Source organism: Canis lupus, chromosome 25 (assembly GCF_011100685.1).
Source record: "Canis lupus familiaris isolate Mischka breed German Shepherd chromosome 25, alternate assembly UU_Cfam_GSD_1.0, whole genome shotgun sequence".
Taxonomy (NCBI): Eukaryota; Metazoa; Chordata; class Mammalia; order Carnivora; family Canidae; genus Canis; species Canis lupus.
Genome location: NC_049246.1, coordinates 19571910 through 19597269, shown reverse-complemented (window position 1 = coordinate 19597269; position 25360 = coordinate 19571910). Strand labels below are relative to the sequence as shown.

Below are 25360 nucleotides of genomic sequence, written 5' to 3'. Positions count from 1 at the left end.
AAAACAGCCTAGTCGGCTCCAAGCCTCTGATGAGGGAAGTTGTAGACTCGCTGGCCATGCCGGTGCTGTTTGGGATCCTCACTGCTAAGGGCACTTCCTTGGCCGCCGTGTAACAGGTGCATGTAGGCAAATGTAACAGTCCACAAAGGATGACTGCACTAGGCGAATCAGGCAAAGGACTGTGAAAGGTACTTGCCAAAGCTAATATCCATAATTCCAGATTCTACTCAGAGGCAGACTGCTTGGCCATCAGGCAAAGTGGTAATGGTCTTGCATCGAGTAACCAGTGCTCCAGATCTGGCCAACACACACTTGCTGGGCCATTCTTAGAAGAAATGCCAACGTCTTTGTTCTGTCTATTGGGCTGTTTCCTGCCTTTGAGCTTTGGTTCTAAAATGCCGTAGAATCACAGTCTGGGAAGAACTCTCAGAGACCCCTTGTCCCATAACCAAGTGTTCAGTTCACAAGAGAGAATAGATAATGATTAGTAAAGCAGAATCTTTAAAAAATTACAGAAGTTATTTCAGTGAACATCCAAAACTTCTGAACATAGATGTAAATTCTATTGGAAACTCTCTAATCAGGAAAATATGTTGAATAAATTTACAATTTCCAGTAATTGCTGGTTCCAGTCCCAGCTGAAACCGGGAAGTGAAACAAGTCAGTGCCAATGACAAATAGTCCTGAAGTTCCTATTATTTCATTTACTAAAATGGGGGCAGAGGATTAGAAGAAGGAGAGGTAGGTGTTTGGTGCTTGGACTGTCTCGGTCCCGGTATGTTATTATTCAAATTAATTTTCTCACATCTGTTAAAGAATCACTGAATTCAGTTTTCAAAGAGAATTTTAAATACCTGCTCTCTTAAAAGCCTTCCTAATGTTTTCATGGAGAACTGTATCAACGAAGGTAGGACTGGAGTCCTCTCCACCCCTTTCCTGATAAGCAGAAATGTCAATTTGATACCTAGTCCTTTGCCAGAAAGCACCTGCTACCAGTAAAAGCCAAATTTACTTCAGTTTTGTTTCTAAACCACTAGGCTGTGTGGATATCCAAGCCCTGTCTATAGAAGCCAAAAATAAGTAATGGAATAATATGTAACATTAGCATTTTGAGCTCACAAATGCAGAAATTGATGGAACTCGCTGGGAATGTCACTACTAAATAGATAAATGTAAATATACACATAATATATATAGTATGATATAATAGCTTATAGAACTCTTAAGTCTCTTTAACCAAGGGAATTAGAAATATTTCAACAGAGACCCAAGAAAACAACAAAACCCCCCCCAAAACCAAAAAACTGGAGAAATGCCTTTACCTGGCTTGAGTAAGTTCCCTTAAGTATCTGGTTTAATCTTTCAAAGGCTTTAGATGACAGAGCCAGGGAAAACTTCCAGAGTATGCACATTTATACACGCTATTACTTATTTCAGGGAGAAAATATTTTCCCTTTGTGAAAATCTTCTATTCTCAATGAAATGAATGACCAGCACAAATTCTCATTAGAATTTTAATCTTCCTGAACTCAGATTAGGATGCCCTAATAAGGGATCCCTGGGTGGCGCAGCGGTTTGGCGCCTGCCTTTGGCCCGGGGCACGATCCTGGAGAACCGGGATCGAATCCCACGTCGGGCTCCCTGCATGGAGCCTGCTTCTCCCTCTGCCTATGTCTCTGCCTCTCTCTCTCTCTGTGTGACTATCATGAATAAATAAATAAAATCTTTAAAAAAAAAAAAAAAAAGGATGCCCTAATTAAAAGCAGCATTCAGCACCCTTCCTCTCTCCTCCACCTTTCCAATCAAACATGGGCTGTTCTTACATTTTTATTTATCAGTGTGTGATAATTAAAATTCCTAGCAAATATATTTAGCATAGAGAGCTTTCTATTCTGAAAAAGGTGCCTGAGAGGGAGATTTTATACAAAGAGGCCCTTTTCTTTTACTTATGATCCAGGCAAATTTTTCTGGTGATAATTCTAAAATAAAACCACAGAAGGCTCTTTTCAGACTTCACCTTATTTGTGGGACTTGTTCTTCCTGTCCTCTTAAAAATCTTGGACGTGATAAGAAGATGGGTCAATAAAAATGAGAAACAACTGGTGAGGAAACATTTAAGTCCAATGGCAAAAACATCTTATATACCTGTATTTTTTACCAGATCTATTGTACAGATACTAGAACAATATTGTGAAACAAGCATTACTCTTTCAGATTACCGAATCTGAATCAGAATCTAGTAATGGTCTACTAGAATGGTACTGGACATCAGGATTTGTTTCCTTAGTGAAGATTTTCTATGTGTAGAAGCAGTCCATGGAATAGAATCCAAACTCTCCTTTTGGTACTTTTGGTAGATACAGATCATTCCAGAGCACACTTTTCCCCTCCTACCCAGCCTGGATTTGTTCCTTTTTCTTTGTAATGTTGCAGTTCATTTGTTTTACTCCTCACCTTAAAATCATCCCTTCCTCTTTATCTCCAACTTGCTATCTTCACTCCAAAAATGGTTTTCATGAATGGCAGTAAATAGTGAAGGCCAACTAGAGGGGAGCCTATTCTACTTTCTCCCTTCCCCCCACACTGAGGCCATAATGCTAAGAAGAACATTGAGATTTAGGAGTAATAAGATCAATTTTATACACAAATTGTAAGAACCAAAGTGACAAAAGAGCTCTCTGATGTGAAGAGCTAGTATTCCAAGCTCAGGCCCCAAATCCATCTCTGCATACCGGCTGGCCATTGTTCAGGAGGTCCTCCTTGAAGCGAAGTTTTCGTTCCAGGTCTTGAATGACAGCGTCCTTTGTGCCTTGAATCTCCTCATCAGAAGCTATTCTAGCAGTTCTATTGGCCTTCTTTGGAAATCCCCTGCAGGAAAAGAGCACAAGGCAATATAGTCAGTTGTCAAGCACATAAATCCAAGCCAAACATTCAAGTCCAACAAAGACAGTACAATGTGTCAGTGTATCCCACTCTTTTCCAATACTATATCTATTCCAACTAATTATGGAAAGAACCATGAAAGCTGGTTCCAGTGTTTAGGTAACAGTAATTGGAACCAGTTTTCAGAGAAAGTGGACATACCTGAGGGAGTGTGTTTCAGTGGTTAGAGAAATGCCAAGAACAGGGAATGCCTGTGTTTTAGTCCCAGGAAGGCAGTAAAGTGAAAACACAATGTGATTTGTAATCACAGAAAGACTTCAAATCTGACTCTGCCTGGTATTAGGTTTGTGACTTTGGGCAACTTTTTTAACATTTCCTATAAACAAGTATAAACATATGTAACATATATGGCTATTGAGCATTTTTGAAAGAGAATATATTCCTCGTACACTTTTGTAAATTCAGTCCTCTGGTCCTTTGCAATTTATTCAACAACAGTGTTTAGCTCACTCTAGGCAAATATAGGGTGTTCTTTTCTATCCTGATTTGATTAGTGGAGGGCCCTGGAGGTTCTGCAGGTCTTGCTATGCCTGGTACACCACAACACCGTGAGCCTCCTAAACCTTCTGGAGAGCCTAGGGCTCTGAGATAAGTGGCACCTCAGAACTCTTCTTTCTAAGGGTGGCAACAATGCCCTCAGCCATGAGAGCCAGGGGTCACTGGTGCTGGATACTTGGTGGGTGGGGAATCACATTTGTTGGTGCCTTAAGCAATTTGCCGCCCCCTACCTTTTCCCTCACGGGGCTGTGGGGAAAGATCCAAGAGAAAAAGAGTACTATATAGTAAAACAAAACAAAACAAACAAACAAACTATATTCTTAGTGAAAATGCATGACTGACCTGTAGCTACCCATATCACCAAGGCTGAATTTCAAAAACATAATGTCAAGTTTTTAAAAAAACAAGTTAAAGAACACATAAAATACGCTTCCATTTATGAACAGACAAAAACTAAGCAGTTCTCTGCCAAAGCAGGGGTTCTCGAAGGGTGGTCCTTGGATCACCAGCATCCATATTACCTGAGAAACTGTTAGAAATGCGGATTTTTGGACTCACTCCAGACCTACTGAATCAGAAGCCCTGGGTTTAGGATCCAGCAATCTGTTTTAACAAGTCCTCTAGGTGATTCTGATACATAAAAATGTTTGAGAAATAAACTTAGGGAAACATACATATATAAACCATTAAGACAGGTAAGATAAGGATGAAGTCAAAAATTCAGGGTAGTGGTTATCTCTCGAGGATAGCTGTGGATGTGACTGGGGAGGGTCACATAGGGAGCCTTCAAAGGTACTAGAAACAGGTATGACTTTATTATTCTTTTTTAAAAAATATATATATATATACACTATCTTTGCTTCCTTCCTTACATGTTTTATTTGATAAGGCATTTCTAAATTTTAAAAAAAGTTTACTGCAAAGGTGTCAAGGCATCGTGTCCTGGATACTGCTTCACTGATATGGTAGAAAGCACTAGTAAGGCCGAGGATGCAAATTAACACTGAGTTTCACCAAACCCTCTGCTTATTATCATTTCATCCAAAAATGCTGGAAACAAGACAATCACTAAATACACAAGAGAAAACATGAGCATCCCGTAACCCCTGTGCACTCAGCCCTCATCAATAATACCACAGCATCCTGAGGGCTGTGCTCCTCCTATCCATTCTTGCTTCCCTGCTAAACTTCCCTTGATTTTGTTGGTTCACCCTCCAGTGTGCTCAGAGAAGGTGACCACCTCCCCAGACTCAGGGGTGACTGATGGAAGTTAATTTGAGTGGTCTCAATCCCCGGATAGTGATTAGTATAGCCAGAGGCATGGGATGGAGCCTGGCCATGGAGATTGAGGAAGTGGAAGTGGGAAAGGATGAGGTGCTCTAGTTAAAGCTTCTCACCTCTAAAAAGCAACATACAGAAGAAATGTCCCTCTTTCACTGGCTACCACTATGTCAAAATGTAATGCCCCAAATGGCTGCATCCACACTGGCCACGAGGGGAGAACCCACAACATGCTGATGATGACAGCTTAGAAAGACAGAGCCCCCGGAGCCTGATACAGGTGACCTACCCTGGAACCGCCTGACCCCACATTCAAGTAAATTGATAAACCAGGTATATTTAACCTACTGGAAGTTGAATCTTCTGATACCTAGAGCAGAAAGTATCCTGATAGCTTTTCCAGGTCCTTCCTTTCTAGTCATTTGCCCTGAAGTTCAAATGGAGGGTGTTAAACACTAGTATTAAAGGAAATATTGTGATATTCTCTGTTTGAATATCGAAGACTAGGTCAGGCTTTGCTGTACCCTACTCCCTGGCAGTTGATCTTGATTTTTAAGGAGCTGAGCAATGAAGCTGTGACACATGAACAGTAAGAGCCACAGGAATCATGACCTACAACCTCAATTTTTAATACCATCCAATCCTTTAACAAAAACGTGCATGCTGTGCCAGCTTCCCCCAGCCTGGAGCTGCTGGCCCGTACAGGACCACACTGTCATCCTTCAGGCCTCAGTCTAAAGTCTCCTTGGAAAGGAAGACCCTGACCAAGTCTACCCATTAGTTATTGTACCATATTTTTCTTCATAGCACTTATCAAACTTTATTAGTATACGTTCTTTTTAATTGTCCCTCTCACACTGTGCCTCTTTATCACAATGCTTGTCGAATAGCAGACCCTAAAGTAACATTCACAGAATAAGTGAATAAATGCACTATCTACCTCTCTACCTTCACTTCTTCTTTTTCTTTTCTTTTCTTTTTTTTTTTTTTTAAGATTTTTATTTATTCTGACTTCTCTACCTTCCCTTCTCTTCTCAGGCAAGAATAATTATCCCAAAACTATCTATAATCAAGCCACATGTAAAAAATCAGGCTCAGAACACACAAAAATCACTCAGTTTTAGAAATAAAGTTCTGTGCTGCTTTTGACCCAAGCCTTACATCTGAGAACTAGAAGAGGTAGGTTCTGAAGTCCCCTGAAAGGTAAAATGAAAGCTAGCTCTGTGTTACATCACATATTATTGGGAACACACAGGTTCCTATTATTACTTTAAACTTGACAACATAAACGAGTTGCACAACTATGGAATGATGAGCAGCCTTTGATGACAGAAGCTTCACTGTCTCTCTGCAAGCAGAATACACTGAGAGCCGTGTTCTCTGCACAAATAAGAAAGAAAGGGGCAAAGGGTGGCTATGAAGGACAGAAGAGATCACCTACACAACCGAAACAGAGACTGGGCTTTTACACGACAGCCACAAGTCCTCTTCGACAAGTAAACACCTGTCCATTCATGGCAGAATAAATCCTGTGGCTTAAAAAGCATTTTTCAGTGTACTTGACTTTTTTAGGGAACTAAAGAATGACTGCTCTGTCTGGTACATTTCATAGAGAAGCCATTCACCTTGATGCGGGTTTCTGCCACCCAGGTATTTTACTCTTTCAGAGTGCAATTAAAATTACTCATTGACCCAGATAAAAACCCTGGTCATTCTAGATTGAACAAGGTGATTCCCTAAACATATCAAGATCACAAGCATTAGTAAGGCATTTACTCTATTTCCTATTTTAAAGACATTTTTTTTTACTCCAGAATTTAAGGTACATGTTTTCTTGGTTCTGAACAATTAACACTGAAATCAAATCAGTTAATTGAAAGGTTCTTAAATGTCTAACAGTCACTGCACAGATACTTACTGAGTATATGTATTTAGCAAGGCACAATGCTAGGCAAATACATCAATACAAATTCTGTTAAGCCTGTAACTCAATAGTTGGTTTGTAAGGTAAATGACTGTGTCACCTGATATCTTGGAATTCTGGGCATTAGAATTTCTATGTATAATAGTGAAAAATAATAATAAACCAAAAGTATCATCACGATAGTCTCAACAGTATTCTATGTGACAAGGAGAAGATAGCCAAATCCTAAAGGGTGGTCTTTGATCCCAAGGGGTTAATAATCAAGTTGGAAAAATGAACAGACTATGTTGTAGTAATTTTAGGTGCAATGGGAGTTAAAAAGGAAGTAGAGAAGAGTGCTGGTTAGCATGAATGCCAAAGACTCATGAAAGAGGTAGTAGAGTAGGGATGGGGAGGGGGGGAATTCAGACTCAGCAGGAATAAAGATGCAGACGGGAGAATCTCTTTTATTTATTTTTTCCTGCTTAAAATACTGTGGTTTGGGCTAGTTAGTAATGGCTATGTGCCTTGGTTTCCTCCTCTGTAAGGTGTAAAACATGGGTATTTTAAAAAAAAATTTTGAGACTTTATTTATTCATGAGAGACACACAGAGAGAGAGGCAGAGACACAGGCAGAGGGAGATGCAGGCTCCCTGCAAAGAGCTGATGTGGGACTCAGTCCCGGGACTCTCAGGTCACACCCTGAGCAGATGCTCAACAGCTGAGCCACCCAGACGTCCCAAACGTGGGTATTAATAGCATATATCTCACAGGATTATAAGGGAAAGGACACGAGCTACTACATAATCACTTATATCAATGCCTGGCATACTAAGAATGGCTCTGGAGGCCAACGGAAACTATCCAGTATGGAAGTGAATCATGAAGACAATACTGGGGGAATGGAATGAAAGAGGGAAAGGAGTTTAAAAACATGCCAAGAACTCTTGATTGGTTTCGAAAAAGGTGCAAATAACCTTTATTGAGTGGCATTTCAGTATTCAGCTCTGTTCTAGGTGCTTGGAATACAATGTTGAACAAAACTAAGTGACTCTACTTAGAAAAATTATATTCTATGTTGGGGATGGCAGAGAGATGGGAAGTTTTACTTCCCACCCCTTTGGGGTGGAAGGAGGGACATGGCAGGAGGGTGGTAAGTCCTATGATGGGACAGGGGTGTGAGTGGATGACTATATTACACAGTGAGGTCAGTCACAGGTGTGAGGAGGTGAAATTACTGCTGAGGCCCCAGTGAGTGTGAAGACCTACAGCAGAGCCGGGCAGGGCAAAGGTTTCAGGGGCTGAAGGAGCCTGAGGAAAGAGGTACAGGATACAGAACTTCTCACCCTGTGGAACCTCTTCTTTTTTTCAGGGAGTATCTCATCTGGATTAATGTAATTCAGAAAACACTTCAAGCAATTGCATTAAAAACTGAGCAGAGTTAAGAGTTAGTATAAAATGTTACAGTAGGAACCAAAATGGAGTCTTCCTTTCTGGGAGAGACAACAGAAAGAAAAAAACAGTTATAAGTTTTCAGGGCAAAATTTTGGCAACTGAGTTTGTTTTCCTATAAAACTAATTCTTTGTTGTAATGTAATGTAAAATGGCCATGGCGGGTTCTCCCAAATGGCACGACTTCTGATAAATGAAGAGCAACAACTCATTAGGAAATTTTAAAAAGGGTACTTGGTGACAAAGAGATGATCTCCTTTCATGATGGTTTGTACAATTAAACATAAAAATGCTTACATGCTTTTTTAAAGTAAACTGTTACTAAAACCAGAACTCTTCACAGAAACCCATACTCAGAAGCAGATCTTAGCCAGTAAACAATTCATATAAGCCTCCCACACTGAATATAAATACATCAGTGTATACACAATTCAGCCCAACTGTGCAAAAAATATTACTGGTCTGTTTACTCTAGTTTCAACAGTAAGTCACTCACCATTTACTATTCATGTGGCTGGGGGTAAAACATACACACAAGCATCTGGAAGGTAAAATCTTCCAGATGCAACCACCAACAAATCCTAGGAGGTTTTCTTTCTTTCTTTCTTTCTTTTTTTTTTTTCTTGGCTACTGAATAATCTTGAAAGCATCCAGCCCTTGATATATTATTCCAGGTCAGTTCTGTTGGTGTATTCCAGAAACTCAGATCTCCAGAGTACAATATTGATTTAAAAGGTAATATGCCTATCTAGCAAACCAAAGAACCTATTCTAACTACTGAAAGTCCTCTTATTCTCTTCTCATATTCAGTAATATCTGACAGTAAGCTCCACAAAATCATTAACATGTTGGCCATGAGGAATCCTTCATATTCAAGAATGTAATGTGTGAATTAATATGTAAAAGAGCTTGATATACAGACTGAGTTTTTGTGTATCAATTCTATTTTTTCCTAACTGAATTTTATTATGAAGCCTAAACTGTTAGAGTACAAGTGGATAACTTGAACTCATACCTAATGGAAAATAGATGTCTTGGGATCCCCGGATAGCTCACGACTGCCTTTGGCCCCAGATGTGATCCTGGAGTCCCGGGATCGAGTCCCACATCAGGCTCCCTGTATGGAGCCTGCTTCTCCTTCTGCCTGTGTCTCTGCCTCTCTCTCTCTCTCTCTGTCTCTCATGAATAAATAAATAAAATCTTAAAAAAAAAAGGAACTAATACTAACTAAAAAAAACACAGGACATAGATGGAATGGGTATACTTCTTATTCCTCCACTAAAGATAACTAAAAATCCTAGGAATTATGTATTTAAAAAAACAAGAATATTCTGAAAGGTGAAGAGATGAAGTGACTCTGGAAACCAAGGAATGGTATGGTGTTGAATTCCCTGATTTTTTTTCTTGTTTCATATATCTCAGACTTATAAGCTGAAAAAGCTGGCAAACTGGAAATGTAAATAGATGTCTTTATAAAAATATTAAGTTCTCTTCACATTGCCTTTTGGCTTCTCTAAAAAGTAAACTCACACACGTGTGCACAATATCACTACTTGGTAGAAAGCCACCCAGGATTAGCAGGTCTGATCCTGACCGGTTCTTGGGGCAGACAATTCAACGGAATCATCATCAGTCACCCCAGACCCCAAGACCTCACTTCGTATTTGCTAGAAAATACTCACCCGGAATTGGCTGCAACTTTCTGTGCAATCCTCTAAGATACTAGACACTAATGAATCCAATAACAAGACCCCGGGAAAACCTATAACCCCTTGAGGCCTCTGCCTCTGATGGGGAATGACAAGGCCCCCACCTACCTGTTTCCTGCAAGACAGGAGAAAGAACAGGAATAATGAGATAATGTCTGCAGAGTCCAATGCAGCTTCTGTCTTTTTGTTAGTTACTATCTAACCACTGTCTTGACTTGAGAACTGCCTAACGTACAAATAAATCTTTACAAACTTTTCCTTAGGACTTAGGGAATTCTGTTTTGTTGGTCTGCAGCTGTTTTCTTTGATCAAGAAATAGCAAACATCAGATTTATCTGAGATCAACCTGGGCAGTATACCCAAGGCTAAGTCCTACTACTCCCTCTCTGCTCAGGCTTATTCCAGAACCCTGGGAAATCCCCTCGCCTCTTGGCACTCTCACCTTGCATGAAGAGTAATGACAGGGTCCCCACCTACCTACCTGTTTCTTATAAATCAGGTAGAGAAAGAGGGACAATGAGATAGTGTCTGTCAAGAGCTGAGTGCCTAAAGAATAAAAGCTCTCATTAATACAACTATATAAAAGCTCTTATTGACACGTGCTTTACTTTTGACAAACATGGAGTGACATTTCAAACCAAAGGCCTACTTATACAACATGGTAGCTGTGGCTATGGGGCACTCCCTTAAGAGAAGAGATTCTAAAAATGTGAAGGTGGGCAAAACATTCAGTGCCATCTGGTTCTTGGGGACAGCTCTGACCTGATTCACCCTGTGACGTGGCACAGCTGCTCAGAGACCAGCAGAGACAGAGCTGCTGCACCCTTCCCAGGTGGATTCCCACGCTCTCGTAGGAGGTTTACCATGAGAGGAACAGGGTGACAGCAAGAGAAGCCATAAAACTATCAATTAAGCAGTTGTGAGAGGAGGAGAATACATGAATTTTATCGAAGTGGAAACAGGCTTCTTTCTAAGGTACATTTTTTCCTCACTGCCCCCCATTTGAGAGATTTAGTAGACTTAACATCTGAGAAGCTGCTAGTGACCCTGTAATCTCGGGGAAGAATGTAGCTGTCTGAAGAAAGAAAGGTGCTAGAGAAACTGGATATGCAGAAGTTCCCCAAACCGCAATCAGCCAATAATCACACACTGTTGTTGTGAGTCTGAGTGTAGCCCACTGTCACTGGCCTTCTTGACCTCGTGGTATATCCTGGCATCGATGGCCTTTGTTTCCTGACTTGACCTCTGCTACCCACATGTATGAGAAACACAACCTTATCTCCATGGACTATTTAAAAACTTAGTGCATGACCAGCCTACCCTCTTCCGGATTAAAACAAGAACAATGTTAAACATACAAACAGAATAAAACAACCAGCATGCAACTTATGATTAGGAATACTGAGATAAGTGACATTTATATTTAAGATTTTGATAAAACAGGGAATGCAAAAAAAACAAAACAAAACAAACCAGGTAACACCTGGGTGGCTCAGTGGTTGAGCGTCTGCCTTTGGCTCAGGTCCTGGGATCGAGTCCCACATTGGGCTCCCCACAGGGAGCCTGCCTCTCTTTCTGCCTATGTCTCTGCCTCTCTGTGTCTCTTTAATGAATAAATAAATAAAATCTTTAAAACAAACAAAACAAAACCCCATAGTTCTACTTACCAGGTCACGTATAATCAATCCATTTACTGGCACTTCACGAATAGGGCAAAACCATTCAACCAGAGAAATTACACATATAAGTGGAACTGAATTTGCTATCATAATCACAAATTCACAGTGAAATAGAAATGAAAGTAATTTAAAAAATTCATTTGTCAACAGTTTGCCAGTTCCTACAAGTTCAAGGATGCCATAATTTTTAGTCATGGCAACCCTGAAAGGGACATTCAGCCTGTGGCAAATCATTTGGATTATTATGATGGAAAAAGAGCTCTTTTCATTTTTAATTCAGAACGCAAATGAGGGATCCCACAATATACCAGAGGAGAAACATGTTCCAAAAGTCACGTATCATACTAGAAGAAGGAATTCTTCCAAGTGTGATTTAGCAAAAAGAAAATTCCTTGAGACAAAAGGGTAATCATAATGGCTTATTGGACTGGCATAGAGATAAAAATCTGCAGCCTGGTATTGCCACTTATCTTTGGTGTCACAGTGTCTCTGTTTGAGTACAGTTCTTCACAGATTCCAGAAAATTAGTATTACTTCTCTGTAGGTTTTAAGAAATGGCAGGAGCTACTAGATTCTTTAGTGGTAACAATTATGAAATATTTTACTCCATAAAATTAATAACTGTGATAAATGATGATAAGGGACAAATGCTTCTGTTACTTGAGGGAAGCTCCTAGAACTGTATATATTCTTAAGAGAATTTCAAAGATCAGGAAAAAACTACTGTTTCTACTTAAGATGATAAAAGATAAAAGGCATAATGGCCCAACACCTTTGATAGTCTAGTCTTTGTTCAATTGGAGAAATATTACACAGGTAAGTGCTTATCTTCCTGGGAAACAAGATCTGGTACCATTTCCTAGTAAGAGGGACAAGAGTGTCATGCAGCAAACTCACTTTTTCAATCTAACAGCTTCTTTGTGGCAAGAGAATACTTCATTTCCTAGCAGCTAAATAAAAGAAAACCAACAAGCAGGGGAGAAAAACGAAAGTTTTCTCAGCCAAGTTGACTCACTCAACTTTCAGTAGAAGCCCATTATCACAACATTACTACACAAGCTCCTCCTTCACGCTACCTATTTACATATTCATTTGACTGAGCTTTTCCAACAAAGATTTGAGAAGAAGCCAGATTCAAATACAGAATTCATGCAATCAACATTTAGAAAGTGCCTAACGAAACAAAACACTGCTAACTGATGCTCCTTCATACATCTTGCCAAAGTCAAGCATAGCAATGCTCAAGTCTACGGTGGTATTAGGATATCCCAAAATGGGAAATTTTTTCATATGAATGAAAATAACCTGAACTTTAAAGTTTTCTCATTTTATTCTTTAGTGAGGATTCCGTCTTCTGTTGCTGACAGGTACTTGATTTTAAACTCTTCAGTAAAATGAGTATGTGCTATTTTTTAGTTATCAATAATATGGGCCAAACACCTGTATGATGGATTTCTTCTGAAGGCTTTAATGCACTTTTATAGTTGTTATTTATCCTCATAGATTTTCTATTTAAAGATTTCAGATGGCTGCCTCATCATCATTCTAACATAAGAAAGGACAAGTACTTAATCTGCAAACAGAAAAAATGAGACTGAGGATCCATGTATTCTCCCTAGGGATTAACTGCTAGCCAGGGACAGAACTGGCACATCATCTCTTCACTAGATTGGACATGTCATCCCTTACTTGCATCAACAACACAAAGACATTTTGTATGTTTTTCTCCGTTCTGCTCAATCATTACATATGTAAAGGCTTACTTTTTAATTTTCTTATTTACATATTTCAAAAACACTGGATATATACTTAACAACCAAACTCCTCCACACTTATTGTCATTCGGGTCTAAAATATTAAGATACATAGTTTGTTGGTAAGAGCATGGATCTGCAGTCAAGTAGACAGGAGTTCAAATCTCCGTTGAGTGGCTAATGTGACCCTGGGCAAATACTTTAACTACTGGAATCCTCATCTATCAGTAGGGCAGTGGTGCCTCTTAAGGGTGTATCAAATTAGGTAATGTACGTAATTTACTTAGCACAGTGCTCTATATGGTAGCCAACTCCACTATCATCAAAATTATTAAAGAGTCCTGCAGAGAGTTTTGAGTAGCTTCTGATGAGAATCTTATTTAATGTCGAAGAGAAAGTACCGATCTTGGTCATGGGAAGGCAGAGAGTGTTACTGATCTGGGTGATGGGACAGGCAGAGAAAGTACTGGTCTGGGTGATGGGAAGGCAGAGAGAGTACTGGTCTGGGTGATGGGAAGGCAGAGAGAGTACTGGTCTGGGTGATGGGAAGGCACAGAGAGTACTGGTCTGGGTGATGGGAAGGCAGAGAGAGTACTGGTCTGGGTGATGGGAAGGCACAGACAGTACTGGTCTGGGTGATGGGAAGGCACAGAGAGTATTGGTCTGGGTGATGGGAAGGCACAGAGAGTACTGGTCTGGGTGATGGGAAGGCAGAGAGAGTACTGGTCTGGGTGATGGGAAGGCACAGAGAGTACTGGTCTGGGTGATGGGAAGGCAGAGAGAGTACTGGTCTGGGTGATGGGAAGGCAGAGAGAGTACTGGTCTGGGTGATGGGAAGGCACAGAGAGTACTGGTCTGGGTGATGGGAAGGCAGAGAGAGTACTGGTCTGGGTGATGGGAAGGCACAGACAGTACTGGTCTGGGTGATGGGAAGGCACAGAGAGTATTGGTCTGGGTGGGTGATGGGAAGGCACAGAGAGTACTGGTCTGGGTGATGGGAAGGCACAGAGAGTACTGGTCTGGGTGATGGGAAGGCAGAGAGAGTACTGGTCTGGGTGATGGGAAGGCACAGAGAGTACTGGTCTGGGTGATGGGAAGGCAGAGAGAGTACTGGTCTGGGTGATGGGAAGGCACAGACAGTACTGGTCTGGGTGATGGGAAGGCACAGAGAGTATTGGTCTGGGTGATGGGAAGGCACAGAGAGTACTGGTCTGGGTGATGGGAAGGCACAGAGAGTATTGGTCTGGGTGATGGGAAGGCACAGAGAGTACTGGTCTGGGTGATGGGAAGGCAGAGAGAGTACTGGTCTGGGTGATGGGAAGGCACAGAGAGTACTGGTCTGGGTGATGGGAAGGCAGAGAGAGTACTGGTCTGGGTGATGGGAAGGCACAGACAGTACTGGTCTGGGTGATGGGAAGGCACAGAGAGTATTGGTCTGGGTGGGTGATGGGAAGGCACAGAGAGTACTGGTCTGGGTGATGGGAAGGCACAGAGAGTACTGGTCTGGGTGATGGGAAGGCAGAGAGAGTACTGGTCTGGGTGGGTGATGGGAAGGCACAGAGTACTGGACTCGGTGATGGGAAGGCACAGAGAGTACTGGTCTGGGTGATGAGAAGGCACAGAGAGTATTGGTCTGGGTGGGTGATGGGAAGGCAGAGAGAGTACTGGTCTGGGTGATGGGAAGGCACAGAGAGTACTGGACTCGGTGATGGGAAGGCAGCTCAGCCCGAATCGTTGGGCACGTTGCTGGGACCGGAATCCGGACACGGGCCGGAAGGGCGAGCGTGCGGTGGGTCCGCACCGCCGGGTGGCGCCTGGGGTGGCGCCTGGGGTGGGGGTGGGGGTGGGGGGCAGGAGCGCAGGGCTGCGGCAGGGGGCAGCCCGGGGCACGGGGGGGGGGGGGGGGGGGGCGCCGTCACTCACGCGGGGGGCACGCCCCTCGGCAGGCCCAAGGCGTTGACGGCCGCAGGCGGGGGCTGCGAGGGCAGCAGGGCGCTGAGGAAGGCCGCGGGCGTCTGGCTGTGGGCGAAGCGGGCCGTGGGCGAGGCGCACAGGGCGGCGGGCGCAGCCGAGGCGGCGCTGGGCAGCGGCGGCGGCGGCGGCGGCAGCGGGAACACGTCGGGCAGCGGGCAGGCCGTGGTGGGGCTGAAGGCCGGCGGCGGCGGCGGCGGCGGGGGCGACGGCGAGGACGGGCCCCACGGGGCCTCGGGGTCGAAGGGCGGTGAGAAGGGCGCGGGCGCGCGGCCGAACTGCTTCCGGGTCGGGGACAGCGGCGACGGCAGGCTGGACGAGCTGGGGCTGGAGGCTGGCGAGCCATGGCCCGACGCGGGGCCCAGGTTCTGCGCCGCGATGAACTGCTTGGGGCGCGCGTAATTGAAGGAGCCGGAGGCCTGCATGGCGGGCGCGGAGCGGGGGGCCAGCGCGCTCATGGGCTCGGGGGCGGCGGGCGGCGGCGGGGAGGGCGGCGGCGGGGGCGGCGGGGGCGGCGCGCCGGCCTCCTGCTCCAGGCGGACTTGGTGCTGCAGCTGCTGGAGTCTCAGAGGGTCCCTGCGGGGAGAGGAGAGCCGCACGGTCAGGCAGGGAGGGGGCGAGGGGCGAGGGGGCGAGGCGGCCACGGCCGGGCGGGGCCTCGGGACCGAGTGTAAGCCTGACCCGACGTGACCCACATCGGTCCACGTCCCCGGGGGTCCTTTTGTCGGACTTCCAGGAGCCACATTTCATGTTAACAAAACCAGACGTGTGAAGAGAGAAACTTTGGACGTGAGTCCTCAGTCCTCTCATTTGTCCTTTTTTTGGGGAGGAGAATTCTATCATGAGAGAGTTAAAAGCTATTTTGGGAAGATCTCGGTTAGTCCAATTTGCCTGCTTTAGTGCTGTCAACTCTGCATTCAGTAAACACCAAAGGGTGATTTGGGGGGTATTCCCCCCAAAATCTACTTTAATTGCTCCATTTGTTGCCTACAAAAACATACTACAAAATTTACTATCACCAGAATTTCAGTAGTCAACCCTGAATTGCCAATTATTTATACAAACCTTAATACACACTGAGGTTTTGCGATATGTCTGAAATACACAAGCAACACCTATCTTTAATATGTAGGTGTTCAGTAAGCAGTAACAAATTATTTTAGCATAATAATAATGCATCCTTAATTACCCAAGGGCTCTCCACTGAGAAGAGATAGTCTGAATTTTAACTTCTACAAAAGTTAGTAAGCAGCTAGCAATGAGCTAACATCTATTTTGCTCCAGTTTTCCTGGTTGGCTGAATTTTACATCCAAGATGTTTTCCTTTATTCAGTGGCCAATGGCTGTCAAAAGAAACCAACAGAAGGTGGCACTAGATCAAGCAGATAGAGCAGCCATGAATATGCAGAGCCATACTCCTAACTTTAAGCCTTTCATAACTAAAAAAAAAAAAAAAAAACCGCAAAACTTCCCTTAACCATAAGTTAAGTTAACCATAAGTTAACCATAAGTGTTTAATTTTCAAAATCATGCATTTAGAAATTCAAAGCAATGAAAGGAACTGAAGCTGCTGATCAAAGCAAAAAAAAAAAAAAAAACTCAAGAATCAAGAAGATTTAGCTCTCTTAGCAAGTATCAGTAGATGTAGGAACATCCTTCCTGTGTCATCCGTCCTCTCCTATAATTATCCAGTAAAGTGAGTACACTTAAATCCACAAAAAGAACAAAAAATAAGTTGCTTGGGAACTGAAAAGTAGACGGTTCTATTATGTATATCAAGTATATACATGGTTCTATCTGCACAAAGCATCAAAGATTTCAACAAAGAACTTTGTGGGGTCAGTCCAATGGAACTCAACTGGAGCATTTGAAAAGCAGCCATGCCACTGCTAGGATTCACTAAATGGTGAAGCTGCAGATGTCAGTGTGGTTTGGGTCCACTGTCCAGCACATGCACTCCTGCATTCATGTATTTAGAATTGGCCCAGGAATAGAACTCATAAAAACCACCCAATAGCTCTAAAACCCATCATCAAGCACTCATGCTGAATCCCCAAATGCTCCTTTCTGATCTCCCTGCCTGTTCTATCACCTTATTTCTTACCATGTATCCTAGTCCTTGAATATTCATCATGAACATGGGTTGAGATGGGTTGTGTACCTGGGTTGAGAGTGATTTGTGTGGCCCTCTTCAGAGGCACTGCTCCTCTACTCTGGCCAGCTGGGCGCACCATGGTCAGAGCCTCACCTTATTTTAAGGTATTTTGAGCTTGGCCTGGCATCAGCAAATAGCTGTGTGCAGTGGCTCTGGCAAGGCTGTTAGAAACCTAGCATTCCCTATGTCTGGTGTCAGGATTCCTCTGCCCCAAGATGAGGGACTGGCTCCTGAGTAGCCAGTCTTCAAAGAAGCCAGGGCAGGAAAGCCCAGACTACCACCCTATTCTGACTCTCCCGGGGTCACACCTACTCATTCGACCATTCAAAACAGCCACCAAGTTTGTTAACCCATGTGGGCTTAAAGCTGCTGACATGCTACTTTTAGTAACAAGTGACAGTTCAAGAAAGTCTTAATATAACATTTCATAAGAAATGAACAGGCATTCTATTGACCTGGTTACTAGTAGATACTACAGTGAAGAACTCTGTTAGGTTTCTACTCCCCCATTTTGCACTGGGCAAAGATTAAAATATGCAGAGAACTAGACAGGTAGGAAGGGAGAGTAAAACAGTTATTTTGAATCATTGAGTATCTGCCTTAATTTCTGGCAAATCATAATATTTTAAAGAATACTTGAATTAAATGGATCTGACACCTGGATTTTGAGATGATGAAAGGCACAATTCTAAGTCATTTTCTCAGTCCTTGTTTTTTTTTTTTTTTTTTTTTTATAAAAGTTGATTTTCACAGAGATAAAAAGGCAAATGGAATGAAAGGCACCAGAAACGTCTTTGGAAATTACTTAAATGTTATAAAAATTCATCACTTCTCTTTCCCCATTTTTTTCCTGCTGTCTTTTTTCTGAAAATGAAACTGAATTGAACTTCTTGGAAGTACTGTGGAAAGGCTGAAAAGTTAAGAGTTCTGGACGCCCTAGTCGCAAGGATGACACTTTGAGCATCATATTAAAGTCTTTGGTTTTGCACAACTCCATCTACCCCCCCCACACACACACACAGCATCAACCCCAATTCAAAAAGTCTAAGGAATGTCCTACTCTTACTCCTCCTTCAATTTTAAAGGCTTCAATACTGAAGGAAATGAGATGTCTGGACTTTTGATTATGCACCTGTCACAGCCCATTTACAAATGGGGAAACTTCAAGTAACTTGCTCAAGGTCACAGAGCAGGTTACCTGGAGAGCCAGGTTAGATTTGTGTCTGTGTCTGGCTTCTTTAACTGCACCAAGTACGTCAACATAGAAGAACCCCCATCTCGGATGCAATTAAAAAATTCTGTGGTCATCTTTCCCTTCTAAGAATTTTTCCCACTCATGCCTCCACGAAGCCATGGCATGAGGACTTTCGGGATCTGAATCATCAAAGTTTTAAATTTTTACATATTTAAGACTATATTTAAGAATATCTAACTTCAAACTTGAATCTTTTTAGAGTGAAATGGTACAAAGATGAGAAGATCTTCACGGCTCAGAAAGGGACTATGTAAATACGAAGTCAGTGGATGCCCCTCTTCCATTACAGAAAATCAAGAGCCCAATGGTTTAGACATTGATTTTTAAGTAGAACAGTTTTACAGACAATTGGACGGGACAAAGATTTAGATTTGACAGGGATAAACAGAGATGTAGAACCTGACTTACTTGCCAATTCAGTAATCTCTCTTGCCACTAGATTAAAGAAGCTGTGGAAAGCACAACTGGCCAAGTGACAGTGGTTCAGGAGAAGAAGGCTGGCCTCAAGCTGGATGGCACTGGCATGGAACCCAACTCCACCAGCTACTCCCCACAGCTAGTAGCTGTGGGGCCACCACGAGGATTAAGCGAGCACAGTGCCTGGTTGACAGTGTGTGCTCTAGAGACATGTCACGGCATGGAAGAACCACTACATCAGTTCCGGTTACTGTACAAAATGGACCTTAAAAAAAAACATGCAGATAATGTTCTACTTACTGCAAGAGAATTTTCTTCTTTATCTGTTCCCACTGCACGTGGTGGCCCTTCTTGGACTCATGAAACCACAGCAGGGTGGGAGATGAGAGACAGCACTAATTATACACCTAGCACTGGATTGACTCATTTTTCAACAATCCTGGGAGGTTGGGATCTTCATCCCCATTTCAGGGCAGCCCAGGTGGCTCAGCGGTTTAGCACCACATTCAGTCCAGGCCGTGATCCTGGGAACCCGGGATCAAGTCCCACATCAGGCTCTCTGCATGGAGCCTGCTTCTCCCTCTGCCTTTCTCTGTCTCTCATGAATAGATAAACAAAATCTTTAAAAACAACAACAACAAAAAGACTCCCCCCTAGTTTAGTGAGGTCAAGTAATTTGTCTAAGGGCAAAACCTGGATGTGAAGGGCTGGTTGGCTTGAAAGTCTTGCTTCATCATTCTCTCCAAAGTGCTCAGTAAACAAACAAAAAAAAGGTTTATTAAAATGTTAGCTTATTATTACTACATATCACTTTTTCTCTGGGGACTGCAGCCCAAGCTCAAAATAAATGATGTGAAAGTAAATTTCTGGAAAACAACTTTTATGTAAATTGGAAATTCCCAGTATGTCTCTCTGGAGCAATGTCTGGATTGCAAGAAATAATTTACCCTCTGCTCATATTAATAAAGATGGAGTATTCATAATTGTCTGGAGAAACTCCTGGGATTGTGAAGCTGGAAAACATTTGTGCTTTCAGAATAAATATGCTGTTGGTTTATATATTTTCTTTAGTTTGCTAATTGTGTGATACAGAAGCCGTTGTATGATGAAGAGGTGCAGTACTGCGACCCTCTGAACCAAGAGCTCTGCTGGTCCTGCTATTGATAAACACTTGGAAGGCAAGGAGTGTGACCTCCAGCACCCTCACAACACACAACTGAACATCACACATGGCAGACACACACTTTCAGTGGCAGAAACCATATTAGTTTCTGTATCCTGCTGGGCTCAGCAGGTAAATTTAGTAGGGTCGTCCATACTGGACCGGGGAATTTTGAGAATTTTCAAACGAAGGTAGGTAAATGAATTAGGGAATAAACTGGTGTTCCCACAACAGCCCTCTCCGGTTGGGATTAGCTCAGTATCAGGTGTAGGAGAGAACTCAGTATGTTAATTCTGGGAACTTATAAAATAGAACTCCTACAAGGGCTCAGTTCAGGGAGTACTGATTAAAGTCCATCTGCTTTATTATATTAGTACTTCAAATGTCTTGTTCTTGTCTCTATTACTCATACTTTAATTTATGTCTTTATATCACATGAATGAGGTCCACCTGATGAGGGTCAATATCAACTCGCTTTATTTAGCACTAACTTTTTAATGCCTCTTGGTAAAAGGTACAAACTCAGTCTTGAGAACAATCATTTATACAATAAAAATGAGTTAATATAAGCCAATGAGAATGTACTACACCGGGTTTGCGGGCAGGTTGTAAGTGCAAAAATGACTAGTCATTTTCATAGTCAAAAATGACTATGAAATTTAAATACATTCTCTCTAAGGTTGGGAGAGAGGGCAGGGATAGAAGATTTGGATTTTCTACAAAGTACCATCAACCAGGGAATGTTAACATCAAAACTGACCACTGCTTGGGAATGTGTGTTTAACATTTACTGCATAATGACATAGGTTTCTTTATAAAAGCCATGTTCTTTGATCTTTAATTTATTCTGTGCCTTTTGTAAATCATCCTGACTCTTTAGATAGAACTGGGATGGACCACAATTAATTACATAGGAGGGTTCAGGGAAGAAGTGACCTGAGTGAAATCAGCACACGACTGGAGCCTCTTTTAGAAAAAAGACTCATCCTTTCCACTCAGAATAAGAACTGCATCTGGCTCTGCTACAGAAAAACAGTAGCTCTTTATGTCTTAATATATAAAGCTGATGTCTATCTGAGGTCAATCCATGTACCATGAGAGAAGGGTGAGGAGCCACTGCTGACCAATTCATAATCCTCCTGGGAAAGTCTCTGGAATATCAAAGGATGGCTGTGGCTCTCACATGGCTCAGGGAGTGAGGACGAAAGGGCTGGGATGGTGCTGGAACAAGGGCCTCAGAACGTGAATCCTGCAGCTGGCTTTCCCTTTAGGGGGTCTGTGGGGTACATCAATGGTCCTTTGGCTTTGTGAAGGCTGTGGTCCAAGCATTTATACTCCTACCAAAAGAAAAGGTTGTATCCCAACTGAACCGTATGTGATAAGGGACAGGCTCCCATGGTGTTTGCAGGTCCTAAGCAGTAAGTCTGACGAATCTAGATGAGATTCAACACTGGTGTCACCTTCTTTAGGGGAGGAATGTGAGGTCAGGTTCTAAAAGCATCAACTCAACATCATAGTTCAGTGCCTTAGATCATTTTCATTTCTGTTGCCACAGAGGCTAGGGGAAATACGGGTAGATACTAGTTGCTAATTCTTATAAAAACTGCAAATATAGTGGACGTTAACAGAAATACAGACTGTTCCCAGCTGAACATGTTTGGTATTAATTCTTAACACAAAGCGCACCTTCGAAGAGAAATGTGGTTTCTAACCTTTTTTGTCAGTACTTGAGGCAATGTCACTGATCTCATTTCTAACCAAAATACCAAAAAAAAAAAAAAAACCACTCCCCGTGAGACAGATGCTAAGGAATTTTCATGTCTTAAGCTTTAAATTTCTCTGAGATTTTAAAGAATTGGGAGTGGGGTTGGGGGAAATGGACAGATACTTAACTTTGAGAAGTCTTATAATGAGATGAAGAATTCATGGTATATTTTAAGGTTTCATATGGTTAACATTTCTTCAAATTTCCATTTTATCATTGAGAGGCTTGTCCCATCCCTCCTGTGTCATTTCCACCTTAGTTTATGTTTGCTGAACCAAATATATCTACAACAGTATGCATTTTGTACTTGTAAGAATGTATTACTAGAGGCAAAGTGTCTTATCTTTCCAAAGAAATAATGGTCATCTACTCACCAAGTGGCTTTAATATGCTCAGAGAACAAAATAGCGATTCTCTCACTTCTCAACACCTTCTATTTTTATCTTCAATTTCTCTCTGCGTTCCCATGTAAGAAGCTCATTGGCTGAATTTAATTACAATCCTCAGATTTCTCTATTCCATCAGGCAATATGGCACTCCAGCCCATGCCACTGCATTGTTCTAAGGGAGTACAGGTATCCCGCCCATAAAGCCACTATCACACAGGCTATCTGCAAGAACACAGAGTCACCCAAAGAAACGTTCAAATAGTTCAACTCCAGTTCAGCCACCAACTGTTTATGACTTTGGATAATTGACTTCATCAAAGACCCATTCCCGGCTTTAACATATGAATTTATAATGTAGTATCTGTAAGGTCCTAGATTTCAGATTTAAGATCCTTACTCTTCAGTTGGGTACATTTAAAAATAACAAAGAAACTGAGGAGTAAAAAGGAGCTCACAACCTACCCAAGCCCAAGCCTGGTGTGTATTCATATACATATTTTAATCCTATGCATATGCTGTTTTGACACCCATTCAAACTGTCTTTGAAAACTGAGTATGCAAGAATGAAACTAGACCACTCTCTTGCACCATACACAAAGATAAACTCAAAATGGATGAAAGATCTAAATGTGAGACAAGATTCCATCAAAATCCTAGAGGAGAACACAGGCAACACCCTTTTTGAACTCGGCCACAGTAACTTCTTGCAAGATACATCCACGAAGGCAAAAGAAACAAAAGCAAAAATGAACTATTGGGACTTCATCAAGATAAGAAGCTTTTGCACAGCAAAGGATACAGTCAACAAAACTAAAAGGCAACCTACAGAACGGGAGAAGATATTTGCAAATGACGTATCAGATAAAGGGCTAGTTTCCAAGATCTACAAAGAACTTCTTAAACTCAGCACCCAAGAAACAAACAATCCAATCATGAAATGGGCAAAAGACATGAACAGAAATCTCACAGAGGAAGACACAGACATGGCCAACATGCATATGAGAAAATGCTCTGCATCACTTGCCATCAGGGAAATACAAATCAAAACCACAATGAGATACCACCTCACACCAGTGAGAATGGGGCAAATTAACAAGGCAGGAAACCACAAATGTTGGAGAGGATGCGGAGAAAAGGGAACCCTCCTACACTGTTGGTGGGAATGTGAACTGGTGCAGCCACTCTGGAAAACTGTGTGAAGGTTCCTCAAAGAGTTAAAAATAGACCTGCCCTACGACCCAGCAATTGCACTGCTGGGGATTTACCCCAAAGATACAGATGCAATGAAACGCCGGGACACCTGCACCCCGATGTTTATAGCAGCAATGGCCACAATAGCCGAACTGTGGAAGGAGCCTCGGTGTCCATCGAAAGATGACTAGATAAAGAAGATGTGGTCTATGTATACAATGGAATATTACTCAGCCATTAGAAATGACAAATACCCACCATTTGCTTCAAGGTGGATGGAACTGGAGGGTATTATCCCTGAGTGAAGTAAGTCAATCGGAGAAGGACGAACATTATATGTTCTCATTCATTTGGGGAATATAAATAATAGTGAAATATAAATAATAGGAGAAGAAATGTGTGGGAAATATCAGAAAGGGAGACAGAACGTAAAGACTCCTAACTCTGGGAAACGAACTAGAGGTGGTAGAAGGGGAGGAGGGCGGGGGGTGGGAGTGAATGGGTGACGGGCACTGGGGGTTATTCTGTATGTTAGTAAATTGAACACCAATAAAAAATAAATTAAAAAAAAAAAAACTGAGTGTGTTATTTCCTATAAACAGAAATAGATTTTGAAGGCTTTAGAGAAGCAAACTAAAATCCTTCCACAAAGGATTCTTATAAAATCTTTTAAGAGGAAGGATGCTTTTATTCTATAAACAATCATCACCTCATCAGTTAACATTAATTGAATTTTTTTCTTCATGTAGATGAATTCTACACATCAATTCTGTCCATAAGTTAAGAAAAATAGCTTTGGGGTCTTGTGTGTCTCAAAACAGCTCACATGGGAACTGGGTTGGATGTGGTTTTGTAGAATGTTCTCTCTTAGAGAACCATGAACTATTTCAGTGGCTCAAGAACTGCTCAGCATTCTGTGAATATATCCTGACCCTCTTTCCACACAAAACCTCTTTTGTCCTTTGTCCTGATTTTGTAAACCTCCTAAAAAATTAAGGTATTTGCTTGACCATAAAGATACGGGTTACATTGTGCCCTGGATCTGTAATCCCTAAATGCCAGTCCTTTCTCGTTCTCACTCTTCCTTCCTCTGCAGCATCTGACAATGCAAGCACCTACCCACTCCTTCTCGAAGCACTCTTCTCGCCACCATCATCACCACCACCACTGTCCTTGCTCTCCTGTGTTTCCCTCATGGCTTCTTCTCCAGCCCTTTGACTATGGGTGTCCCCCCAATATCAAACTTCCCAATCACTCCCTAATCTATCTCTGATTCAGACCCCAGTCCTGAATTCCAGTTCTCTTGCCCAGTTCATAAAACATAAACTTACCACACCGAAGACAGTGTGCCACTCCCTCCTCTTGAATTTCCTCCCCCTAATAACGGCTGATAATTCAAAGATCCCCACAATTTGGCCCAGAGCAGTCCTAACTTCTTATCTCTAACTCCTGCTCTATCTCCACATTTTCATCCTTCCTAATTAGTCTCCTTGTCCTGCAAACTTTCATTGGCCTTTTCCTTCTTAGCCTTCTCAAATCTCTTGGAAACTACCTCTCTCCCCCCGGCTTCTCTATCGCTTTGTGCCCCTTTCGACATCTCTCTTTCCTTGAAGTCCTCCCCAGAAATATCTAACAATTCTTTCTCCCTCTTGCAAGCTATGCCAGTCCTCAAGCAGTGACATTTTACACCCACACCCACAAGCCCGATCTAGAGCCAGGTTTGTGGTCTCTGTGCTCTCTTGGTAATGATTGCAACATTTTGCTCGTAGACATCACCACCTGTGAGGAGCTCACCAGGCATCATTTTATGAGGAATATAGGAAGGTGAAACAATCC

General features: G+C 42.3%; 1 protein-coding gene across 5 annotated transcripts in view; it reads right to left on the bottom strand.

Annotated features, from left to right (window-relative positions):
- PALLD (palladin, cytoskeletal associated protein) overlaps nucleotides 1–25360 on the bottom strand; it is a 421753-nt gene that overhangs the window by 40134 nt on the left and 356259 nt on the right. For 4 of the 5 annotated variants that reach the window (XM_038573555.1, XM_038573556.1, XM_038573558.1 and 1 more), the window contains exons 11-12: nucleotides 15143–15766; nucleotides 2733–2868 (exon numbers count right to left, since the gene is read on the bottom strand). In XM_038573555.1, the coding sequence (XP_038429483.1) occupies nucleotides 2733–2868; nucleotides 15143–15766 (760 nt within the window). The remainder of the gene's footprint in view (nucleotides 1–2732; nucleotides 2869–15142; nucleotides 15767–25360) is intronic. The other variant, XM_038573559.1, reaches the window with a different exon arrangement.